The sequence below is a fragment of the Salvelinus fontinalis genome, chromosome 34, assembly GCF_029448725.1.
Source record: "Salvelinus fontinalis isolate EN_2023a chromosome 34, ASM2944872v1, whole genome shotgun sequence".
Taxonomy (NCBI): Eukaryota; Metazoa; Chordata; class Actinopteri; order Salmoniformes; family Salmonidae; genus Salvelinus; species Salvelinus fontinalis.
The window spans coordinates 35,991,679-36,016,320 of NC_074698.1; the positions used below are offsets into that span (position 1 = coordinate 35,991,679).

The 24,642-nt window shown below is 43.9% G+C and overlaps 1 protein-coding gene across 1 annotated transcript; it reads right to left on the minus strand.

Moving 5' to 3' along the window:
- Positions 1-225: 225 nt before the first annotated feature.
- On the minus strand, positions 226-23,045 carry LOC129833980 (deleted in malignant brain tumors 1 protein-like). Its single transcript, XM_055898797.1, has 14 exons — positions 22,950-23,045; positions 22,651-22,746; positions 15,023-15,334; positions 14,076-14,198; positions 10,334-10,443; positions 7,545-7,788; positions 6,957-7,076; positions 5,899-6,210; positions 5,497-5,708; positions 4,022-4,173; positions 2,648-2,896; positions 2,149-2,308; positions 1,797-1,875; positions 226-1,657 (listed from the first exon to the last, which is right to left on the minus strand). Exons 2-14 carry the CDS (start codon positions 22,727-22,729, stop codon positions 1,638-1,640), a joined length of 2,172 nt encoding a protein of 723 aa, XP_055754772.1. The 5' UTR covers positions 22,730-22,746; positions 22,950-23,045; the 3' UTR covers positions 226-1,637.
- Between the last annotated feature and the right edge of the window lie 1,597 nt (positions 23,046-24,642).

The window sequence follows — 24,642 nt, forward strand, 5'->3', positions numbered from 1 at the left end:
TTTTTGGTTACTACATGATTCCATAAGTGTTATTTCATAGTTTTGATGACTTCACTATTATTATACAATGTAGAAAATAGTCAAAAAAAGAAAAACCCTTGAATGAGTAGGTGTCCAAACTTTTGACTGGTACGGTATATATATTAATCTTCATCAATGCAATACAATCAGTACTAGGCTACATCACAAGAAACATGCATAGTTAAACAGAATTGGAAAATTAAATACATCTACATTTTTAATCAACCTAAAACAATTACTCAGATCACACAACAAAAATACATTATTTTTTAACCACATGTATTAGCTGTGCCCCCAATTACACACAAGCTTTAATTACATTCTCCCCTTCAATTTCAGTTCTCAACAGCCACAGGTGCAATGGCCAGTGATTTTAAGATTATTATGTTATTTTATTTGTCTTAAGTCAGTTTTACAGAATGTTTTTCAACGTTCACTCAAAATCAAAGTCAATAATCTGGTTCAAAATGAAGGTTCAAATAATTGAACTTTGAACAATTATTGCTTTAAGTCAAAAAATAAACAAGAAATAAAATCAAAACATTTACTCACCATCAAAAGCAAAGAGACTGTAATTAATTAAGCATTAAGGCCCGAGGGGGTTTGGTATACGGCCAATATACCACGGCTAAGGGCTGTTCTTATGCACGATGCAACAGGGAGTGTCTGGATACAGCCCTTAGCCGTGGTATATTGGCCATGTACCACACACCCTCAAGGTGTCTTATTGCTATTATAAACTGGTTACCAACGTAATTAGAAGAGTTAAATGTAATGTTTTCATACCCGTGGTTTACTTTCTGACAGACTACGCCTTTCAGCCAATCAGCATTCAGGGCTTGAATCACCCAGTTTATAAGAATCAATATATCACACAAATAATGGAAGGATACACATCTATCAAATCACCATCAAATACATTTAAAAAACAGCTTCAAAGCAATAATCTAAAAAATGTAAGGCTGTGGTTTTAAAGTACCAATGCAGCCGTTTTTTTATATCAATATCAAATCATTTCTAGGTAACAATTAAGCAACTTACTATAATAGCCTTCCATTCAAATGGGCAAAAATAGCTTTTAAGCAAAAAACTACTTCTCAAGACAGAACTTTGCTAGGACTGTCTGGGAGTGGTCCGAGTGGAGATGGGAAAACTGAAAACTAACTTATTGACAGAGAGGTTTGGAATTCTCTTTGTTATTGGTTTATTAACCAATTTACCGCATGGCGATGTCACCATGGAAAGCCGAAACTCCCACAAATGCTAACCTGCTGATTAGAAGGTCCTGTGTAGATTGTATTTTCAACCACCAACTGTCAGGAAATAACATTGATACAATTTTTTCATACTTTTACAGTGTTAGTTTCATGAGCTGTTGTATAATATGATACAAAAATGAGGAACAATAGAATTTTGACTGCACTGGGCCTTTAAGGCTGAGGAAAAAGGTAAACACCTCTAAGACAGCTGAATGTCTGGGTATTTTACTGCAACAATGAAACACAAAGACAATATACAATAGTCACAAAACACAACCAGAGAGATATGTGAAAAAGTACATTCAAAAGTATAAGGACAATGAATCACATACGGCTCACTGCAGTACCTCCCAAGGCTCAGTCCAGACTCCAAGTCCCTGGAAGTCAAACAGAGAGAAACTGTTACCTTTATGTGTGTATGTGTGTGTGTATGTGTGTGTGTGTGTCCTATAGCATCATCAACACTGTCCGTGTGATTGGCAGCCAGGTTGTTGTTGGTAGAGGCATAATACGCACAGCTGATTGGACCGATGGTGACGGGATTAAGGGGAACGGAACTGGAGATGGAACGGGATCTCCTTCGTCTGGAACACAACTGTGGAAAGAAACAAAATTGTTTTAGAAGGGTAAGAGAGTACTGTACCAGAGAGACTAGATGGAGAGAGAAAGAGAGTGAGAGGGAGAAAGAGAGAGAGAGAGGGAAAGTGGAAGACAGACATAGTCCATGGCCAGTATTCACAAAGGATCTGAGGAGTGTTGATCAAGGATCAGGTTACACCTCTAATTCACCACAATCTAAAAAGCCAAACTGATCCGAAATCAGCGCTCCTACTCTGAGACGCTTTGTGAATGTGGGCCCAGGACTCACTGGAGTGCAGGAGGAGCTCCTCTGGTCACACAGGCTGAGGCTGCAGTGCAGGAAGACGTCCTGGTAGTCCCCCTGGAACACAAACAGCAGCGCAGAGAAGCGAGCCTCGAGTGATGAGCCACTCTCCTCCACCCTCACCTGGGTATGATCACTAGGACATCTGGGGAACAGAGAGGGAGGACCAGGGTTTAACTTGTACACTGCTACAAAAATACACAAACAAAAAAATGGGACCTGATGCCTCTCTGCTTTGCATTCATATCAGCATAATTTTTTTATTGGATGTAAGGCCCATGGGGTGTACTTGTACATTAAGTTGCTACAGAAACAGGAAGTAAGCTCCTGTCCTATGGGCCGTTCTGGCTCGGACAAGTCCACTTACAAAAATACACAGACATATAGCCAAGAACAAACATAATAGAATAATAATTTATTCTTAACTGACTTTCTTAATTGACTTGACTTGTTCAGTCTATAAACCAAATAGAAGCATAAATACTTGTTCTGAATGATGAAATATCTCATAGGGTCGTCAGGTCTTGGGGAGTAAGTGGCGTAGCAGTTGTCCAGGACAACCACAAATCGCTCTGTCTCCGTCTCGTTGATGGACACACCCACATGCAGAGCAGAGCCCAGTGGCAGAATGACTCTCTGACCCGCTGGGTAAGGCTCTGTGTAGTTGGAGTTGTGGTACAGAGACATGGAGGCTGATGCCTTGGAGCCAATACCTGAAACTCCACCTTCCACCCTGGTGCCAAGAGAACAAGCCAAGACAAATGTATTTTATTTCACCAGGTAGGCTAGTTGAGAACAAGTTCTCATTTACAACTGCGACCTGGCCAAGATAAAGCAAAGCAAAGTGACACAAACAACACAGTTACACATGGAATAAACAAACATGCAGTCAATTTATGACAAAGTTACAAAGCTGTAGCTTGTTATGTGCATATTTGTCTGCATTTAATAACAACAACTGTCAAGACTGGATGTATAAAATGCCATGAAAAAAACTTTATACTGTAAATATTTCCAGATATCTGACTGACTATAGTTATAATCCTGGACTAATCAGGGTGTAATACAGATGGGGGCGGGACTACAATTGTGTGTTGTGATGTGGTGTGTTGTGTTATGTGCTGTGGTGTGTTGTGTGGTGTGGTGTGTTGTGTTATGTGATGTGTTGTGGTGTGTTGTGATGTGTTGAGGTGTGTTATGTGGTGTGGTGTGATGTGTTGAGGTGTGTTGTGATGTGTTGAGGTGTGTTATGTGGTGTGTTGAGGTGTGTTATGTGGTGTGATGTGTTGAGGTGTGTTATGTGGTGTGGTGTGATGTGTTGAGGTGTGTTGTGGTGTGATGTGTTGAGGTGTGTTGTGATGTGTTGAGGTGTGTTGTGATGTGTTGAGGTGTGTTATGTGGTGTGATGTGTTGTGTTATGTGGTGTGATGTGGTGTGTTGTGTTGAGGTGTGTTATGTGGTGTGATGTGATGTGTTGAGGTGTGTTGTGATGTGTTGAGGTGTGTTATGTGGTGTGTTGTGATGTGTTGAGGTGTGTTATGTGGTGTGGTGTGATGTGTTGTGATCTGAGGTGTGTTGTGATGTGTTGAGGTGTGTTGTGTTATGTGGTGTGATATGTTGTGTTGTGTTGTGTGATGTGGTGTGTTATGTGGTGTGATGTGGTGTGTTATGTGTTGTGGTGTGTTATGTGGTGTGTTGTGATGTGTTGAGGTGTGTTATGTGGTGTGGTGTGATGTGATGTGTTGAGGTGTGTTGTGGTGTGGTGTGTTGAGGTGTGTTATGTGGTGTGATGTGTTGAGGTGTGTTGTGGTGTGTTGTGGCGTTTGTATTGTTTCTGTAATGTGACGTCTCCACTCACGGCAGGTAGGGTACGACGGCCACATCTAGGCTGCTCTCTGTGTCTAGCGGATAGGCACAGGAGAAAGGTATGCTCACGGGTCGGGTGAAGGAGGCATTGTGCACCTGGTAGATGAATAAACTGTTGGAGTAGATGGCATGGCTGCTGTTGGTCTGGAAAATAGAAGAGAGGATGACAGTTGGGATGACATGAACAAAATGACCTCTTGACATAATATAGTAAAGGCCGCTGTCATGTCTCCCTGAAGTGTGGAAGCTATTATTCACATGACACATTGTTCATGTGTAATGTGTCTCAGCCTCCAGTATTTATGCTGCAGTAGTTTATGTGTCGGGGGGCTAGGGTCAGTTTGTTATATTTGGAGTACTTCTCCTGTCTTATCCGGTGTCCTGTGTGAATTTAAGTATGCTCTCTCTAATTCTCTCTTTCTCTCTTTCTTTCTCTCTCTTGGAGGACCTGAGCCCTAGGACCATGCCTCAGGACTACCTGGCATGATGACTCCTTGCCGTCCCCAGTCCACCTGGCTGTGCTGCTGCTCCAGTTTCAACTGTTCTGCCTGCGGCTATGGAACCCTGACCTGTTCACCGGACGTGCTACCTGTCCCAGACCTGCTGTTTTCAACTCTCTAGAGACAGCAGGAGTGGTAGAGATACTCTTAATGATCGGCTATGAAAAGCCAACTGACATTTACTCCTGAGGTGCTGACTTGCTGCACCCTCGACAACTACTGTGATTATTATTATTTGACCATGCTGGTCATTTATAAACATTTGAACATCTTGGCCATGTTCTGTTATAATCTCCCCCCGGCACAGTCAGAAGAGGACTGGCCGCCCCTCATAGCCTGGTTCCTCTCTAGGTTTCTTCCTAGGTTTTGGCCTTTCTAGGGAGTTTTTCCTAGCCACCGTGCTTCTACATCTGCATTGCTTGCTGTTTGGGGTTTTAGGCTGGGTTTCTGTACAGCACTTTGAGATATCAGCTGATGTAAGAAGGGCTATTTAAATACATTTGATTTTATTTGATTCATGTGCAGAGCCTGGAGTTGTTATTCACATTACACATTGTTCATGTCCAAAGCCAGGAGTTTGTCCAGACCACAATGCCAGTTTCAGAGAGGCAGGCAGCAAGGTTTAGACACACTCCCACAGTTGCAAACAAGATGCTAGACTAGAAGCATGGGGAAATAATGTCTAGACGCTTTTTTCCAGTGGAGATTAAGTTTATGAATTGCCTAGCCGGGCTGTGGGACAGTGGATGCGCATTGATAATTCAAATGGAACTGTTAACAGGATTTCCCCCCAGGATTATCAGGAATAACTAACAGCTATCAACCATTCAGCATCCTGGATCTGAATTTACCGTTTTCTAAATATTAATGAACAACTGACAGATACAGTATGAGCTGCCCTTCAGTTGAAGTGAATTGACCGTAAGAAGAGAGAATATTGAAAAGAGCCAGAAGTCAGTGTTCTCACTGTCAATGTGTTTCCACAGCTGCCCTCCCTGCGCTCCACCTGGAACCACACTGTGCCGTTAGCTTCCTGGTGGGAGGAGCAGCGGAGGTCGGCCAGGTGAGCAGAGAACGCGTTCAGACCTGCAGTCTCCAGACCAGACCGGCTGAGACCCACCTCTAGGAGGCGCCGACCACACACCAGCTCTGGGCCTGAGTTGGAAGGACGCTCTGAGTCTGAGAAAAAATGGGAGGAGGGTAAGAAAGTGGGGATGAGACAGGGAAAAAAAATTATACATACAGGGCCCAGATTCTAAAAATAAGACACCAGAATGGTGATCTAACTATATCCATAAAACCTTCACTGAAGATGTTGATTGAATTATAAAAATTATGAATAAGGATAGGTAAAGAATGATACTCCTACCTGAACAGACGACACCAGCGTCTTCACCATGATTACAGTTGTGTCTCCCAAACCCATTGTGACTGCACCTTGTGAGATTAGATTCGCTGCCTGTACATCCAACATCATCCATCCATATTGTCCCGTTCCCCTGTCCGAAGTGGGCTTGGTGTGGTGCAGACAGAGCTCTCCCACAGCCTAGCTGTCTACAAACCACCTGGGCGTCACTCAAGTCCCACGAGTCATCACACACCGTCCCCCAGCTACCACTGTGGTAGACCTCCACTCTCCCAGAGCAGGAGTTAGGACCGTTGATCAATCTGATCGGGGCATCTGACAAAGAAATCAAAATCAAAACAAATGACTTACTGTAACAGCTAGACGTCACAGCTAGCACAGGCCTGCAGTGTTCAATTCATTACCAAGTGCAGCTCGCCATCTGTTGCTGTGGCCACTATTTTATCCATCACTGTGCGTGAATACCAAACTGTTTGTGCAGTACTTGTTTCTCAATGTTTTACTGACAAAGTTGTCAATAGTTAAATCATATTGTCGTAGTTATTACAGCATTTATACATCTTGTTTTCATGCTAGCTCTGTAACAATGTAGGCTACATTTTGCCTATCATTGTTAGCTGGGTAGTCTTGTAGCTAGCTACCTGTATTTTCCTTTCAGTCATCGTATTATTGTCACAGATGAGAGCAATATCTTGTTTTGTTATTGCTAAATTAATATGTGCCTTATCCTAGTATTGATGCCATTGTATTTGTGTTTATTATTTCCAGACCACATGCTGTATGGATTAAAGGATAGTTAATTGGATAATCATAGCTGGGTGATAATGGCATAGAAGTGTGAACCTGTGTTGATCAAAAATCAACATTAAAGAACTCTAAACTGAGGAACTGTCTCTCACCGTCTCTCTAATAGGAAGGAGTACAATCTCCATATCTCTGCCTACTCAAACCAGTGTAATATTCTCAGAGACTTCAGCCCCTTTCAACACTTATCCAAGTTACAATTGAATTGTAAGTGCATTTTACCCAACAATGAGACAGCACACTTTCTTAACACTCACCTTGCCACGCTGTCACTGGTGTAACTGTTGTGGTGTTACCAGCCAGTGTGGTTGATTGGTTGGTTGTTCCTGCTGTTTCTGTTGTGGTGTTCCAGTAGAAAGGTGGTGATGTTGACAGAGCTAAAGACAGGAGTTCAGTACACATGTACTTTATATGGTTCTGAATTGTTCAGTTTAACCCGGTCACGTCATTTGATCAGGAAAACCTCTGTGCCCTAATCTATGGTTGCAATGCATTAACAAGAACACCATTGATCTGACAATACCACTTATAACACCAATTAAGCTGCATCAGACAAGGTTTTAACCTTCAGAGGTAGTGGGATACGGGAAGGTTAGGCACGAGAGCACTTACACACAGTGAAAGAGACAGATTTAGAGCAGAGCACAACAGCACACAACAGAACACAAGAGCACACACGTCCTAAACATACACAAGATACCTACACATCCCAGGGAAACCCCTACTACATAATTGGACAGAAAACAAACACACACACACACACCGACAGACTAAACACTAGACACATTGTTTTGATTTAGTAGATGCACACATCCTAAAAAAACAGGGATACACACACACCGTACCTAGTATAACGAGGGAGGTGATGCCCTGTTCATTGCCGCTGGGGTAGGTGGCGTATTCACAGATGTATCTCCCTTCATCAGTCATCTTGATGTCAGAGATCTGGATTGAAGGGTTGCTGAGGGAGGGCGTGGGGAAGCTAACTCGTCCCTTCAGGGGTGACGCGGGGTACATTACCCCAAAATTGGGGTGGTACACGGCTATGTGGAGCATCTCGCCCTTCCTGGCTTTAAAAATCCAGGACACCTGTATAGTATTTATTAACAACACACAGCAAGGGGGAATGGAGGGGGAATGGTGGGGGGGGGGGGGAAACAAGTAAACATCCATATATAGTACCAGTCAAATGTTTGGACACACCTACTAATTCAATGGTTTTTCTTTATTTTTTACAAATTTATACATTGTAAAATAATAAGGAAGACATCAAAACTATGAAATAATGCACATGGAATCATTATTTGTGTTATTGTTTTTACCATCGAGGACCACTTTGGTGGTCCTCTATACTTTCAAGTGATATCCTCTGGGTCCACATTGTACATTTTGTTGTTTATGTCTGTTACCCCAAATAAATTCAATTCAATGTAGTAACCAAAAAAGTGTTCAACAAACAAAGATTCTTCAAAGTAGCCACCCTTGATGACAGCCTTGCACACTCTTGGCATTCTCTCAACCAGCTTCATGAGGTAGTCACTTGGAATGCATTTCAATTAACAGGTGTGCCTTGTTTAAAGCTAATTCGTGGAATTTCTTTCCTTGTGTTGTAACAAGGTAGGGTTGGTATACAGAAGATAGCCCTATTTAGTAAAAGACCAAGTCCATATTATGGCAAGAACAGCTCAAATAAGCAAAGAGAAACGACAGTCCATCATTACTTTAAGACATGAAGGTCAATCAATACGGACAATTTCAAGAACTTTGAAAGTGCCGTCGCAAAAAAACATCAAGCGCTATGATGAATCTGGCTCTCATGACCGCCACAGGAAAGGAAGACGCAGTTACCTATTTAATTTAAATTTAATTTAACCTTTATTTAACTAGGCAAGTCAGTTAAGAATAAATTCTTATTTACAATGACGGCCTACACCGGCCAAACCCAGACGACGTTGGGCATTGTCCCAATCACGGCCGGATGTGATACAGCCTGGAATTGAACCAGGGACTGTAGTGATGCCTCTTGCACTGAGATGCAGTGCCTTAGAACGCTGCGCCACTCGGTGAGCCCAATAGAGTTACCAGCCTCAGAAATTGCAGCCCAAATAAATGCTTCACAGAGTTGAAGTAACAGACACATCAACATCAACTGTTCAGAGGAGACTGCGTTAACCAGGCCTTCATGGTCAAATTGCTGCAAAGAAACCACTACTAAAGGACAAGAAGAGGACAAGAAGAAGAGATGTGTGTGGGCCAAGAAACACGAGCAATAGACATTAGACCGGTGGAAATCTGCCCTTTGGTCTGATGAGTCTAAATGTAAGATTTTTGGTTCCAACCGCTGTGTCTCTGTGAGACACAGAGTAGGTGACCGGATAATCTTCACATGTGTGGTTCCCACCGTGAAGCATGGAGGCGGTGGTGTGATGGTGTGGGGGAGCTTTGCTAGTGACAGTGTCTGTGATTTATTTAGAATTCAAGGCAAACTTAACCAGTATGGCTACCACAGCATTCTGCAGCGATACGCCATCCCATCTGGTTTGCCTTGAAGGACAATGACCTAACACACCTCCAGGCTGTGTAAGGGCTATTTGACCAAGAAGGAGAGTGGTGGAGTGGTGCATCAGATGACCTGGCCTCATCCAACCTCAACCCAACTGAGATGGTTTGGGATGAGTTGGACCACAGAGTGAAGGAAAAGGAGTTCCCATATATGCTTGAAAGAGTTCCCATATATGCTGGGAACTCCTTCAAAACTGTTGGAAAAGCATTCCAGGTGAAGCTGGTTGAGAGAATGCCAAGAGTGTGCAAAGCTGTCATCAAGGCAAAGGATGGCTACTTTGAAGAATCTAACATCTAAAATATATTTTGGTTTGTTTGACACTTTTTTGGTTACTACATGATTCTATGTGTACTATTTCATAGTTTTGATGTCTTCACTATTATTCTACAATGTAGAAAATAGTAAAAATAAAGAAAAACCCTGGAATGAGTAGGTGTGTCCAAACTTTTGACTGGAACTCTATGTATGACTACTCTTACTTTCTGTATTTTCTTGAACATGTACTGCTACCTGAACTATTATAGGTAAAACATTTACTACTACCTGAACTATTATAGGTTAAACATTTTCTATTACCTGAACTATTATAGGTAAAACATTTACTACTACCTGAACTATTATAGGTAAATCATTTACTACTACCTGAAATATTATAGGTAAAACATTTACTACTACCTGAACTATTATAGGTAAATCATTTACTGCTACCTGAACTATTATAGGTAAAACATTTACTTCTACCTGAACTATTATAGGTAAATCATTTACTACTACCTGAACTATTATAGGTAAAACATTTACTACTACCTGAACTATTATAGGTAAATCATTTACTACTACCTGAACTATTATAGGTAAAACATGTACTGCTACCTGAACTATTATAGGTAAATCATTTACTACTACCTGAACTATTATACAGTCTATTATACTGTAGGTAAAACATTTTTGAATCAAATACTATCTGACTTCATCCATGTTGGTATTTGGATGATCAAGGACAAAGTATATTTTTCTCAGCATATTGTAACAATATATATATTAGTCCACACAACTTCCTGTGTGACTGACCTGTGTGAGCTGTATGATCTGTGTTCCTATGAAGGCACAGTGCAGGTTAACCGTCTGGCCAGGATATGATATCACTTCTGGTTCCACCTCCACCCACTGTGACCTAGCCCCTGGGAGGAAGAAGAAAAGAAGTGGAAATGATCCCACCTTTCACCACAGCTTCCTGTTGTTTCCCAGACAACGGGAACCATAACGTTAAGGAGACGAGGAGAGAAAGCTTCTTGAGACTTTTGGTGCCAGGCCTCAGCTCCTGATGACAAATGACAGTACTCCCTGTTGTTTTAATTAACTAGCTAACATTATGTGGTAATTTTCTGAACTGCAGAAACAGAATAATAGATGATCTATGTAAGGGATTTTCTGCCCCAGGGACACCTGCCCAGGCAAACCGGCGACCCAGGGACATCTGCCCAGGCAAACAGGCGACCCAGGGACACCTGCCCAGGCAAACCGACGACCCAGGGACACCTGCCCAGGCAAACAGGCGACCCAGGGACACCTGCCCAGGCAAACCGGCGACCCAGGGACACCTGCCCAGGCAAACTGGCGACCCAGGGACACCTGACCAGGCAAACCAGCGACCCAGGGACACCTGCCCAGTGAAACCGGCGACCCAGGGACACCTGCCCAGTGAAACCGGCGACACAGGGACACCTGCCCAGGCAAACCGGCGACCCAGGGACACCTGCCCAGTGAAACCGGCGACCCAAGGACCCCCATTATTTGTTAGAAGAATAAACTGGCCCGTGAGGCACAATGACCCACACTGCAATACTACTGGCACATGTTTTGCTTTACACTCAGATTGCTATTCTGAGAACCATTTGTCAAAACACAACACACAATTCTTTACCTTAGGAACAACATTCACAACTAAAATCTCTTGTGTGCAAATGGAAAGCAACACTCTTCAACATGCTAAGCTCAATTACAAATTGATCACTTTCCCATGTGCAAACACTAATTGTGCAAACACTAACATGTGCAAACACTAATTGCGTAAATGTTCACTTTGCAATCAGACTTTTGGTATGGATAAAAAGGCTACTCAGGAACGACAACGTTAAGGAGACGAGGAGAGAAAGCTTCTTGAGACTTTTGGGACCAGGCCTCAGCTCCTGGTGGAGCTATACTATTTTGTAACATGTTTATGTTGTATACTGTATAACTGTAGTGTTTACTGTACTGTATGCTATTTTGTTTTTGTAGAACTGAAAGACGACCACCATGTGGTGGTAGAACACGTCTATTTACAGACTAACAGGAGGCTGCCATTGTGCAAATGGTTGTTGAAAATAATGCCACAAGACTGCGAGAAATCCAACAACAGATTATTGAAAACCCTGCCATCTTCCATAACATCATAGTAAGCTTATCAATCATAGCCAGGATCCTTAAGAAACACCAATTCCAGATTAAGCAAATCTACAGTCTCATTTGAAAGGAATTCCCAGAGTGAAGGATAAACAAAACAAATATATGTACGTAAGTAATGTACTAGTATTACACTCTTAAAACATTAGAGACTCATTGATGTTGCCAGTGAACTTGACTATACAGCAATTACCGTCATTTCAGAGACTCATGGAGTTGGATGCAAGTCCCATCCCTCAGGAACTCATATTACTAGATGAGGCTGGATTCAATTTAGCGAAGACGAGGAGGAGAGGAAGGAACATCATTGGTCAATGCGCCATCATTGAGGTACCTGGCCAGCGCGGGGGGAAATGTCACCATATGCGCAGCTATGAGCCACAAGGGTCCTCTACCGCCATGCCACCCTTGGACCATACAACACTGCCCATCTTAATTTCCTGAACAACTTACATTACAATCTTTTTCAGCCAGAGCAGAGAGGGCCAGGTGATCCTGAGCAGCAAATATATGTTCTAATTTGGGACAACGTGAGTTTCCATCAGGCTGCTCAGGTCCGCAACTGGTTCCATGACCATACCAGGTTAACAATTCTCTATCTCCCACCATATTCCCCATTTCTCAAACCCATTGAGGAGTTGTTTTCAGAATGGCGGTGGAAGGTGTATGATCACAAACCCCATGAACGGCTGACCCTTCTCCAGGCAATGTAAGAGGCCTGTGTTGACATTCCAGCAGAGTCCTGTCAGGGGTGAATGTGTCATGCCAAAAGATATTTTCCTGCTGTCTGGCCAAGGAGAATTCCGCATGTGATGTTGATGAAAACGTTTAGCCGGACCAAAACACAAGACAAAACTGATTTTGTTTTCGCAATGGAGTATTTGTTTCTTGACTTATGATTTGACTGTATTTTGACAGTTTCTTTATCTCTTCCATACAATTGATCTAACATGTAGTACAAATAGGCCTATTTTCTTCCTTTGCATATGCAAAATATATTTACTGTATGTTTTCATTTTTACTGTATGTGTGCTTACAGTGTGCTGTTTGACATGTACTGAGTCATGTTGAAATATAAAACAGACATTTTTACATTTGTGTTGATTCGGAAAAGGCACAGGCAAACCGAAAAGGCACACCTGTCTGTCTATATGAGGTCCCACAGTTGACAGTGGATGTCAAAGCAAAAACCAAGCAATGAGGTCAAAGGAATTGCTTGAAGAGCTCCGAGACAGGATTGTGTCGAAGAACAGATCTGGGGAAGGGTACCAACTAATTTCTGCAGCATTAAAGGTCCCCAAGAACACAGTGGCCTCCATCATTGTTAAATGGAAGAAGTTTGGAACCACCAAGACTCTTCCTAGAGCTGGTCCAAACTGTTAGCATTGGCTGAACCTACCTCCAATGTTCTTCATACTGGACACAGAGACATAAAAATGGTATCCACCATGGTATTCTGTTGTAGCTAGCAATATTCATAAAATAAATATGTTTTACAAAAAGATACCCCCCAAAATTACCGGACCCCCTGCAGTACCTCGGGCCACGGACCCCAGTTTGAAAACCACAAATCAATGTTATTTATAAGAATATTAAAATTCATGACAGCAAGATCATGTAGGATTCAACAAAAAAAGCTGATGTTCTCGTCTGTCATCTATGCTAGGTTTGAAGTCCAGGCGAGGCTGTTATTAGTCGCTTCGCTAATAAAATATAAGGTTGTGATACACTGGAGATGGTCATGTATGTACGCAGAGATTTTATTTGAAATAGTGTGTAGATCTTCAAAGACAAAGGTGGTTGTAAAATGCAGTTATTCTGCTGGGAGAGGGGTAGAATGAATGGGATTGAATATGAGGCTTTAGAACCCCTAAATTCTCCCTTTGATTCATTCTTGGGCTCTGCATTGTTTGAGGTGAAGGTATTTTAACACATTTGTTAAATTAACAAACCATAAAAGTGAGGTGTTACTTTGCATTAAGATGTTAATGAGCATTTCACACATACTATCTGTGTGCCAAAGCACAACCTGTTCGCGCAACCCTGTCTTTAAGTGGGGCGGCAGGTAGCCTAGTGGTTAGAGTGTTGGACCAGTAACTGAAAGGTTGCTAGATTGAATCCCCGAGTTGACAAGGTAAAACTCTGTCGTTCTGCCCCCGAACAAAGCAGTTAACCCACTGTTCCTAAGCCGTCATTGTAAATAATAATTTGTTCTTAACTGACTTGCCTAGTTAAATAAAGGTAAAATAAATAAAAGTGCAATGTTGAGTGTAATTTGTCTGGAAGTGTGATTTTACACAAAAACAAGATAGCACTTTCTAAAAATAGAAGAATGAAATGCAGAAAAGCATGTTTTTTTTTCTCTCACCTTGCCACCCTGGCGTGGAGTTAACTACCGATGGGGTTGTTGGGTAGATTGGTCCTCGTGTCTCTGTTGTAGCGTTCCAGTAGATTGGTGGTGCTGCTGTGGTGTTGCTGCCACCTGCTGAAGCTAAAGACCGAAGTTCAGAACAAACTTACTTCAAACTACAGGCTCTAGTGGAGGTAGGGCCAAAACAACAACAATGGCCCCTGGTTTTAGCCAGGGCCCAGAGTTATAGCCAGGGCCCAGAGTTATAACCAGGGCCCAGAGTTATAGCCAGGGCCCAGAGTTATAACCAGGGCCCAGAGTTATAGCCAGGGCCCAGAGTTATAACCAGGGCCCAGAGTTATAGCCAGGGCCCAGAGTTATAGCCAGGGCCCAGAGTTATAGCCAGGGCCCAGAGTTATAGCCAGGGCCCAGAGTTATAGCCAGGGCCCAGAGTTATAACCAGGGCCCAGAGTTATAGCCAGGGCCCAGAGTTATAACCAGGGCCCAGAGTTATAGCCAGGGCCCAGAGTTATAACCAGGGCCCAGAGTTATAGCCAGGGCCCAGAGTTATAACCAGGGCCCAGAGTTATAGCCAGGGCCCAGAGTTATAACCAGGGCCCAGAGTTATAGCCAGGGTCCAGAGTTATAACCAGGGCCCAGAGTTATAGCCAGGGCCCAGAGTTATAACCAGGGCCCAGAGTTATAGCCAGGGCCCAGAGTTATAACCAGGGCCCAGAGTTATAGCCAGGGCCCAGAGTTATAACCAGGGCCCAGAGTTATAACCAGGGCCCAGAGTTATAACCAGGGCCCAGAGTTATAACCAGGGCCCAGAGTGTAATGTGATCAGAAAAAAACATTGGGCTGTAATCAAATCATAGGGCACAAGAAGGATGGTAATCTGACTGTATCCATGAACTCAGAGTACAAAATTAAAAAGAAGGTTAGTTAAAGAACGATACTCCTACCTGAACAGACAACACCCGCATCTTCACCATGATTACAGTTGTGTGACCCAAACCCTAGGTGGCCACACTGCGTGAGAGAAGACTCCCTTCCAGAACAGAGAACATCATCCAACCAGATCTGTCCATTCCCCTGTCCGAAGTGGGCTCCAGGTGGTGCAGACAGAGCTCTTCCACAGCCCAGCTGTCTACACACCACCTGGGCATCACTCAAGTCCCACAAGTCGTCACACACCGTACCCCAGTGACCGCTGTGGTAGACCTCCACTCTCCCAGAGCAGGAGTTAGGACCATTGACCAATCTAATCAGGGCATCTGACAAAGAAATGAATTACCTTCAGTCAAGTTACAACTTTGTTGGATTTGTAGGGGCATTTTACACAAGAAGAGCACATTTTCTACAGATAAAAAGGGTTGAATGCGAGAATAAAAAACTCAATGTCTGTGTCCGAATGCTCATACTGAGTCCTACTGTTTGAAAAAGTTTATTAGTATGCAACACTTCAAAAATCAAGTATATTTTAAATGCCGGGATGCTAATTTCTGCTTTGACAACAGCTGATCAATTGGATATGGGGATGCGCCAGCAAAAGGAACGAATAGCGGAAACAATGCAATCACGCATGATGTATTCTCAGTATTTCAAACCACAATGTTTTATATTATGTGAATTTTCTCAAATCGAGTTTGGTTTAAATGGCAGGATGTTTAACTCATTTCGGCTTTTCATTCAGTAGAATTCAATGCACACTTTTCTACAAGTGTGTAGAAAGTGATGTACTGATCCTCAAAATGTTGTATAGCTGCACCATCGATAGCATCACCACTTGGTATGGGAAATGCACCGCTCTTGACCGCAAAGCGCTACAGAGGGTGGTACCTTACGAACAGCCCAGTACATCATTGGGGCCAAGCTCCCTGCCATGCAGGACCTCTATATCAGGCGGTGTCAGAAGAAGGCCCAAAAAAGTGTTTTAAGCTGTCATATGGAATTGTTTTAAGATGGTCATACCATGGATCATTTCGTTATTTGATTTTAAAAAATGTAGGTATACATTTTTTTATCTAATAATTATTTGATTAGATATTGAATTTAATAACATAGCCCATAGAAACTCATTGAATAACAAATTCATAAATGGCAAAAAAAGACAGTCAAAAAATGTATCATAAGCAAAAAGGTTTTGAAGTGTCTGTTCTGTATCTAGGAGATATAAGAAAGCTGAGGATATATAAAAAAGTTCAAAAGTTTGGGGTCACTTAGAAATGTAATTGTTTTTGAAAGATAAGCAAATTTTTTGTCCATTAAAATAACATCAAATTGATCAGAAAGACAGTGTAGACATTGTTAATGTTGTAAATGACTATTGTAGCTGGAAACGGCAGATTTTTTATGGAATATCTACATAGGCATGCAGAGGCCCATTATCAGCAACCATCACTCCTGTGTTCTAATGGCACGTTGTGTTAGCTAATCCAAGTTTATCATTTTTAAAGGCTAATTGATCACTAGAAAAACCTTTTGCAATTATGTTAGCACAGCTGAAAACTGTTGTCCTGATTAAAGAAGCAATAAAACTGGCCTTCTTTAGTCTAGTTTAGTATCTGGAGCATCAGCATTTGTGGGTTTGATTACAGGCTGAAAATGGCCAGAAACAAAGAACTTTCTTCTGAAACTCATCAGTCTATTCTTGTTCTGAGAAATGAAGGCTATTCCATGCAAGAAATTGCCAAGAAACTGAAGATCTTGTACAACGCTGTGTACTACACCCTTCACAGAATAGCGCAAACTGGCTCTAACCATAATAGAAAGAGGAGTGGGAGGCCCCGGTGCACAACTGAGCAAGTGGACAAGTACATTAGAGTGTCTAGTTTGAGAAACAGATGCCTCACAAGTCCTCAACTGGCAGCTTCATTAAATAATACCCGCAAAACACCAGTCTCAACGTCAACAGTGAAGAGGTGACTCTGGATTTGACTCCAGGATGCTGCCCTTCTAGGCAGAGTTGCAAAGAAAAAGCCATATCTCAGACTGGCCAATAAAAATAAAAGATTAAGATGAGCAAAAGAACACAGACACTGGACAGAGGAACTCTTCCGGGTTGGAGCGAGCGGTCGCATTTGCGCTTTGGTCCGCAGGTAGTATAACTTTTCATTACATTTCATTACATTCAATTATAGTACAACGGTTTGATTTGTCTAATCTTAGCAATTTCTTCTTAGCTAGCTACATAGCCGTCTTTGTATCAAAAATAATTGCGTAATTATCGTATTACGTCGTCCTAACGCAGTCTACACTGCTATCTGCCCAGCAGCTAGCCAGCTAGCAAACGTCCACCGTCTACCGAATAGCAGCACTATAGCAACTATTACACTCAACTGAACGACTTGATTAGTGTAGTGTTAGCTAGCTACATAGTTGTCTTTGCTGTCTTCGTATCCAAGATAATTGTGTAGTTTAGAGTGTGTAGTTTTAGAGTGATTATCTTAATTTACCGAGGTTAGCTAGCCAGCTATTTGTCGTCCTTAACATAGGAGACACTGCTAGCTAGCCAACAGCTAGCCAACGTCTACCGAATAGAACTTCCGCACTCAACAACCCGGTCGCATTCCGCTTCGCTCCACAGGTAGTATCACATTTTCATTTCATTTCATTACAGTACAACGGTTGGATTTGTTTGATCGTAGCTAGCTACATAGCCGTCTTTGTATCAAAGATAATTGTGTAGTCTAGAGCGATTTTCTAGGTTAGCTAGCCAGCTACTGTCGTTCTTTTAACGCTACGTAACGTAATCAACACTGCTAGCTAGCCAGCTAGCCCCCGAATAGCAGCACTGTAGAAACTATTACACTCAACGGAACGACTTGATTAGTGTAGTGTCAACAACGCAGCCACTGCCAGCTAGCCTACAAAGTCAACAACGCAGCCACTGCCAGCTAGCCTACTTCAGCAGTACTGTATCATCTTAATCATTCAAGTCAATAAGATTCTTGCTACGTAAGCTTAACTTTCTGAACATTCGAGACGCGTAGTCCACTTGTCATTCCAATCTCCTTTGCATTAGCTTAGTCTCTTCTGTAGCCTGTCAACTATGTGTCTGTCTATCCCTGTTCTCTCCTCTCTGCACAGACCATACAAACGCTCCACACCGCGTGGCCGCGGCCACCCTAATCTGGTGGTCCCAGCACGCACGACCCACGTGGAGTTCCAGGTCTCCGGTAGCCTCTGGAACTGCCGATCTGCGGCCAACAAGGCAGAGTTCATCTCAGCCTATGCCTCCCTCCAGTCCCTCGACTTCTTGGCACTGACGGAAACATGGATCACCACAGATAACACTGCTACTCCTACTGCTCTCTCTTCGTCCGCCCACGTGTTCTCGCACACCCCGAGAGCTTCTGGTCAGCGGGGTGGTGGCACCGGGATCCTCATCTCTCCCAAGTGGTCATTCTCTCTTTCTCCCCTTACCCATCTGTCTATCGCCTCCTTTGAATTCCATGCTGTCACAGTTACCAGCCCTTTCAAGCTTAACATCCTTATCATTTATCGCCCTCCAGGTTCCCTCGGAGAGTTCATCAATGAGCTTGATGCCTTGATAAGCTCCTTTCCTGAGGACGGCTCACCTCTCACAGTTCTGGGCGACTTTAACCTCCCCACGTCTACCTTTGACTCATTCCTCTCTGCCTCCTTCTTTCCACTCCTCTCCTCTTTTGACCTCACCCTCTCACCTTCCCCCCCTACTCACAAGGCAGGCAATACGCTCGACCTCATCTTTACTAGATGCTGTTCTTCCACTAACCTCATTGCAACTCCCCTCCAAGTCTCCGACCACTACCTTGTATCCTTTTCCCTCTCGCTCTCATCCAACACTTCCCACACTGCCCCTACTCGGATGGTATCGCGCCGTCCCAACCTTCGCTCTCTCTCCCCCGCTACCCTCTCCTCTTCCATCCTATCATCTCTTCCCTCTGCTCAAACCTTCTCCAACCTATCTCCTGATTCTGCCTCCTCAACCCTCCTCTCCTCCCTTTCTGCATCCTTTGATTCTCTATGTCCCCTATCCTCCAGGCCGGCTCGGTCCTCCCCTCCTGCTCCGTGGCTCGACGACTCACTGCGAGCTCACAGAACAGGGCTCCGGGCAGCCGAGCGGAAATGGAGGAAAACTCGCCTCCCTGCGGACCTGGCATCCTTTCACTCCCTCCTCTCTACATTTTCCTCTTCTGTCTCTGCTGCTAAAGCCACTTTCTACCACTCTAAATTCCAAGCATCTGCCTCTAACCCTAGGAAGCTCTTTGCCACCTTCTCCTCCCTCCTGAATCCTCCTCCCCCCCCCCCCCCCTCCTCCCTCTCTGCAGATGACTTCGTCAACCATTTTGAAAAGAAGGTCGACGACATCCGATCCTCGTTTGCTAAGTCAAACGACACCGCTGGTTCTGCTCACACTGCCCTACCCTGTGCTCTGACCTCTTTCTCCCCTCTCTCTCCAGATGAAATCTCGCGTCTTGTGACGGCCGGCCGCCCAACAACCTGCCCGCTTGACCCTATCCCCTCCTCTCTTCTCCAGACCATTTCCGGAGACCTTCTCCCTTACCTCACCTCGCTCATCAACTCATCCCTGACCGCTGGCTACGTCCCTTCCGTCTTCAAGAGAGCGAGAGTTGCACCCCTTCTGAAAAAACCTACACTCGATCCCTCCGATGTCAACAACTACAGACCAGTATCCCTTCTTTCTTTTCTCTCCAAAACTCTTGAACGTGCCGTCCTTGGCCAGCTCTCCCGCTATCTCTCTCAGAATGACCTTCTTGATCCAAATCAGTCAGGTTTCAAGACTAGTCATTCAACTGAGACTGCTCTTCTTTGTATCACGGAGGCGCTCCGCACTGCTAAAGCTAACTCTCTCTCCTCTGCTCTCATCCTTCTAGACCTATCGGCTGCCTTCGATACTGTGAACCATCAGATCCTCCTTTCCACCCTCTCCGAGTTGGGCATCTCCGGCGCGGCCCACGCTTGGATTGCGTCCTACCTGACAGGTCGCTCCTACCAGGTGGCGTGGCGAGAATCTGTCTCCTCACCACGTGCTCTCACCACTTGTGTCCCCCAGGGCTCTGTTCTAGGCCCTCTCCTATTCTCGCTATACACCAAGTCACTTGGCTCTGTCATAACCTCACATGGTCTCTCCTATCATTGCTATGCAGACGACACACAACTAATCTTCTCCTTTCCCCCTTCTGATGACCAGGTGGCGAATCGCATCTCTGCATGTCTGGCAGACATATCAGTGTGGATGACGGATCACCACCTCAAGCTGAACCTCGGCAAGACGGAGCTGCTCTTCCTCCCGGGGAAGGACTGCCCGTTCCATGATCTCGCCATCACGGTTGACAACTCCATTGTGTCCTCCTCCCAGAGCGCTAAGAACCTTGGCGTGATCCTGGACAACACCCTGTCGTTCTCAACTAACATCAAGGCGGTGGCCCGTTCCTGTAGGTTCATGCTCTACAACATCCGCAGAGTACGACCCTGCCTCACACAGGAAGCGGCGCAGGTCCTAATCCAGGCACTTGTCATCTCCCGTCTGGATTACTGCAACTCGCTGTTGGCTGGGCTCCCTGCCTGTGCCATTAAACCCCTACAACTCATCCAGAACGCCGCAGCCCGTCTGGTGTTCAACCTTCCCAAGTTCTCTCACGTCACCCCGCTCCTCCGCTCTCTCCACTGGCTTCCAGTTGAAGCTCGCATCCGCTACAAGACCATGGTGCTTGCCTACGGAGCTGTGAGGGGAACGGCACCTCAGTACCTCCAGGCTCTGATCAGGCCCTACACCCAAACAAGGGCACTGCGTTCATCCACCTCTGGCCTGCTCGCCTCCCTACCACTGAGGAAGTACAGTTCCCGCTCAGCCCAGTCAAAACTGTTCGCTGCTCTGGCCCCCCAATGGTGGAACAAACTCCCTCACGACGCCAGGACAGCGGAGTCAATCACCACCTTCCGGAGACACCTGAAACCCCACCTCTTTAAGGAATACCTAGGATAGGATAAAGTAATCCTTCTCACCCCCCCCCCCCCCCCCCCCCTTAAAAGATTTAGATGCACTATTGTAAAGTGGCTGTTCCACTGGATGTCATAAGGTGAATGCACCAATTTGTAAGTCGCTCTGGATAAGAGCGTCTGCTAAATGACTTAAATGTAATGTAAATGTAGAAGGCTAGCATCTTCACTTTTGACATTGTGTAACGACTTTCGTCTTCCTCCTCGTCTGAGGAGGAGAAGTTTGAAGGATCAGAGGACCAATGTGCAGCGTGGTACGTATCCATATTTATTAGAATACTTTTCAATAATAAACAAAAACAATAAACTGACGAAAACCAACTAAGCTACAGTCCCGAACTAGTGAACACAGAAAAAACAGGAACACACGAACAGGAACAATCACCCACAAAACTCATTACAAAACAGGCTACCTAAATATGGTTCCCAATCAGAGACAATGACTAACACCTGCCTCTGATTGAGAACCATATCAGGCCAAACAAGAAACCCCACATAGAAACAGAAAACATAGACTGCCCACCCCAACTCACGCCCTGACCATACAAAACAAAAGACAAAACAAAGGAACTGAGGTCAGAACGTGACACATTGAGACTGGTGTTTTGCGGGTACTGTTTAATGAAGCTGCCAGTTGAGGACTTGTGAGGCGTCTGTTTCTCAATTGAGTTTCTGATGAAGCATCGGCTACTAGCCACAGTATCATGTACCGTAATTATGTATGACTTACAAGACCTTCAGGAAAAATGTCAACTACTATGATGAAAATGTAACTCTGCACAGATCTTAAACACAAAGACCTGAAACACATAATAACAAATGACCAAGACCATCAACCCTGTTACCTGAGCTGTGACCTGAATGAACAGGAGCAGCAGCTGTTACCTGAGCTATGACCAGTGGTGACCTGTATGAACAGGAGCAGCAGCTGTTACCTGAGCTATGACCAGTGGTGACCTGTATGAACAGGAGCAGCAGCTGTTACCTGAGCTACGACCAGTGGTGACCTGTATGAACAGGAGCAGCAGCTGTTACCTGAGCTATGACCAGTGGTGACCTGTATGAACAGGAGCAGCAGCTGTTACCTGAGCTACGACCAGTGGTGACCTGTATGAACAGGAGCAGCAGCTGTTACCTGAGCTATGACCAGTGGTGACCTGAATGAACAGGAGCAGCAGCTGTTACCTGAGCTATGACCAGTGGTGACCTGTATGAACAGGAGCAGCAGCTGTTACCTGAGCTATGACCAGTGGTGACCTGAATGAACAGGAGCAGCAGCTGTTACCTGAGCTATGACCAGTGGTGACCTGTATGAACAGGAGCAGCAGGTGTTACCTGAGCTATGACCAGTGGTGACCTGAATGAACAGGAGCAGCAGCTGTTACCTGAGCTATGACCAGTGGTGACCTGAATGAACAGGAGCAGCAGCTGTTACCTGAGCTATGACCAGTGGTGACCTGAATGAACAGGAGCAGCAGCTGTTACCTGAGCTATGACCAGTGGTGACCTGAATGAACAGGAGCAGCAGCTGTTACCTGAGCTATGACCAGTGGTGACCTGAATGAACAGGAGCAGCAGCTGTTACCTGAGCTATGACCAGTGGTGACCTGAATGAACAGGAGCAGCAGCGGAGCCCCTGAGGACGTCATTAAGAACACCATCATTCAGATCCAAAACACACCTGAGAAGAGGTTTAGAGTTAGTAGTGGGTAGTTAGTGGACAACTGAGTGATACTGTATATAGTTAAACATCTAGAAAGCAATTCACATAAAGTGTTACTAGGAATTACAAATAAAATAAAGCATAATTGAAACCAAATCCAACAATGTAGTTTTAGTCTGCTAGAATGGTCAAGTCTTCCAGGACCTCCATCGGTGACTTACCAGTCAGAGGACGTGTGTTCTGGATTTCACCTGGGAGCTCCATTTATACTGTTTCCTAGGACACATCATGTGACCATAAAGAACATTTATATTGTGATTACCGGAATTTAGTTACTTATTCATCGCTTTTAAATCCAAACAGAAACCAACCTGACAGATGAATAAAACAACTCTTTGTCAGAAATCCTTGTGTCAATATACTTAGTCATAGGACTTGTCAATAATATGGACACAACCTCCCTATATAATAGAACAACCTTGGGGGTTATGAATACAAAGACAGTTTGTACATTCCAGTAAAACCACAGCCAACCCCTTTAATCCAAACCTACCTTTAGGCAACAGCCATGTCTATAAAATGTATTTAATGTGTTACTATCAAGAAGTCCTTTGAAGTCATTTGAGTCCATTGCAAAACTGTGAACAAAATAAAAACATACATACAAAACTTTAACAGCTCAATTGTAAATCTGACCAATTTGTTTGATTGCGGTTTACCCATTTCTTTGAATGTTTGATACTCCTTTAATGTATTTCTGTCTGCAAAATTAGTTATTTGTACAAAGTAAAGTTTCCTTTTGCACAAAGTAAACTGACCCTAACCTTCACAAGACAGTTGCCATGGATTCCAAGTGTGCAAGAATTCAGAGAGGCTTTATCTTTTGTGCAGTGAACCATAAAAAACAATCCTGTAGTGCATTTCCACTATCTAAATCAAACACACTAACCCTGGTGGTCAGATAACCTACATTCCCAAGTTGTCATGTCATGTTTGCGTCAAGTGTTGCTGGGGAATATATGGAGTGCGTCCCAAAAGGCACACTATTCCCAATTTAGTGCACTACTTTGACCAAGGCTCATAGGGTTCTATATAGAGAAAAGGGTGCCATTTGGGATGCAAGCCCAATGTCATTTCTTACTAATACTATGAATTGTCATACGTGTGAGATTTGCTTTACTCAAAGTGTTACTGGGGCATGCCTCTTGTTGTATAGCTCCTGAAGTCCTCACTGTGCTGTACACTCTCAAATAAAAATGTATCGAATTGAATTACAAACTCATTACAGTATTCTGAACAAAAATATGAAGGCAACATGCAACAATTTCATTTTTTTTTTAACATGTTACAGTTCATATAAGGAAATCAGTCAATTGAAATAAATTCATTAGGCCCTAATCTATGGATTTCACATGACTGAGCACGGGTGCAGCCATGGGCATGCGGGCATAGGCTCATCTACTTGGCAGCCAGGCCCATCCACTGGGAAACCAGGCCCAGCCAATCAGAATATTTTTTTCCCCACAAAGGGGCTTTATTAAAGTGTCATGTTATTGTCCCCAGCACAAGGTACACCTTTGTAATGATCATGCTGTTTGATCAGCTTCTTGATATGCCACACCTGTCAGGTGGATGGATTGTCTTGGCAAAGGAAAAATGCTCACTAACATACTTGTAAACAAATTTGTGCACAACATTTTAGAGAAATAAGCTTTTAATGCATATGGGAAATGTATAGGATTTTTTATTTCTGCTCATGAAACATGCGACCAACACTTTACATGTTGCATTTATATTTTTGTTCAGTGTAATTGAGGTGCAAATGCTTGTCACTGGGGTGGTACCCTGTAAGGTACACTATATATACAAAAGTACAGACCCGTAGCACTCACGTCCATAGCCATGAAGTGCTTT

Excerpts from the sequence above, each read along its gene's own strand:
- LOC129833980 (XM_055898797.1), bottom strand. The coding sequence starts at position 22,729 with ATGATGGTGTTCTTAATGACGTCCTCAGGGGCTCCGCTGCTGCTCCTG. Across the intron at positions 7,077-7,544 it reads CACCTCCCTCGTTATACTAG|CTCTGTCAACATCACCACCT; the intron begins GTACGGTGTGTG and ends TCCTGTCTTTAG. Across the intron at positions 2,309-2,647 it reads TATTTCATCATTCAGAACAA|ATGTCCTAGTGATCATACCC; the intron begins GTATTTATGCTT and ends TCTGTTCCCCAG.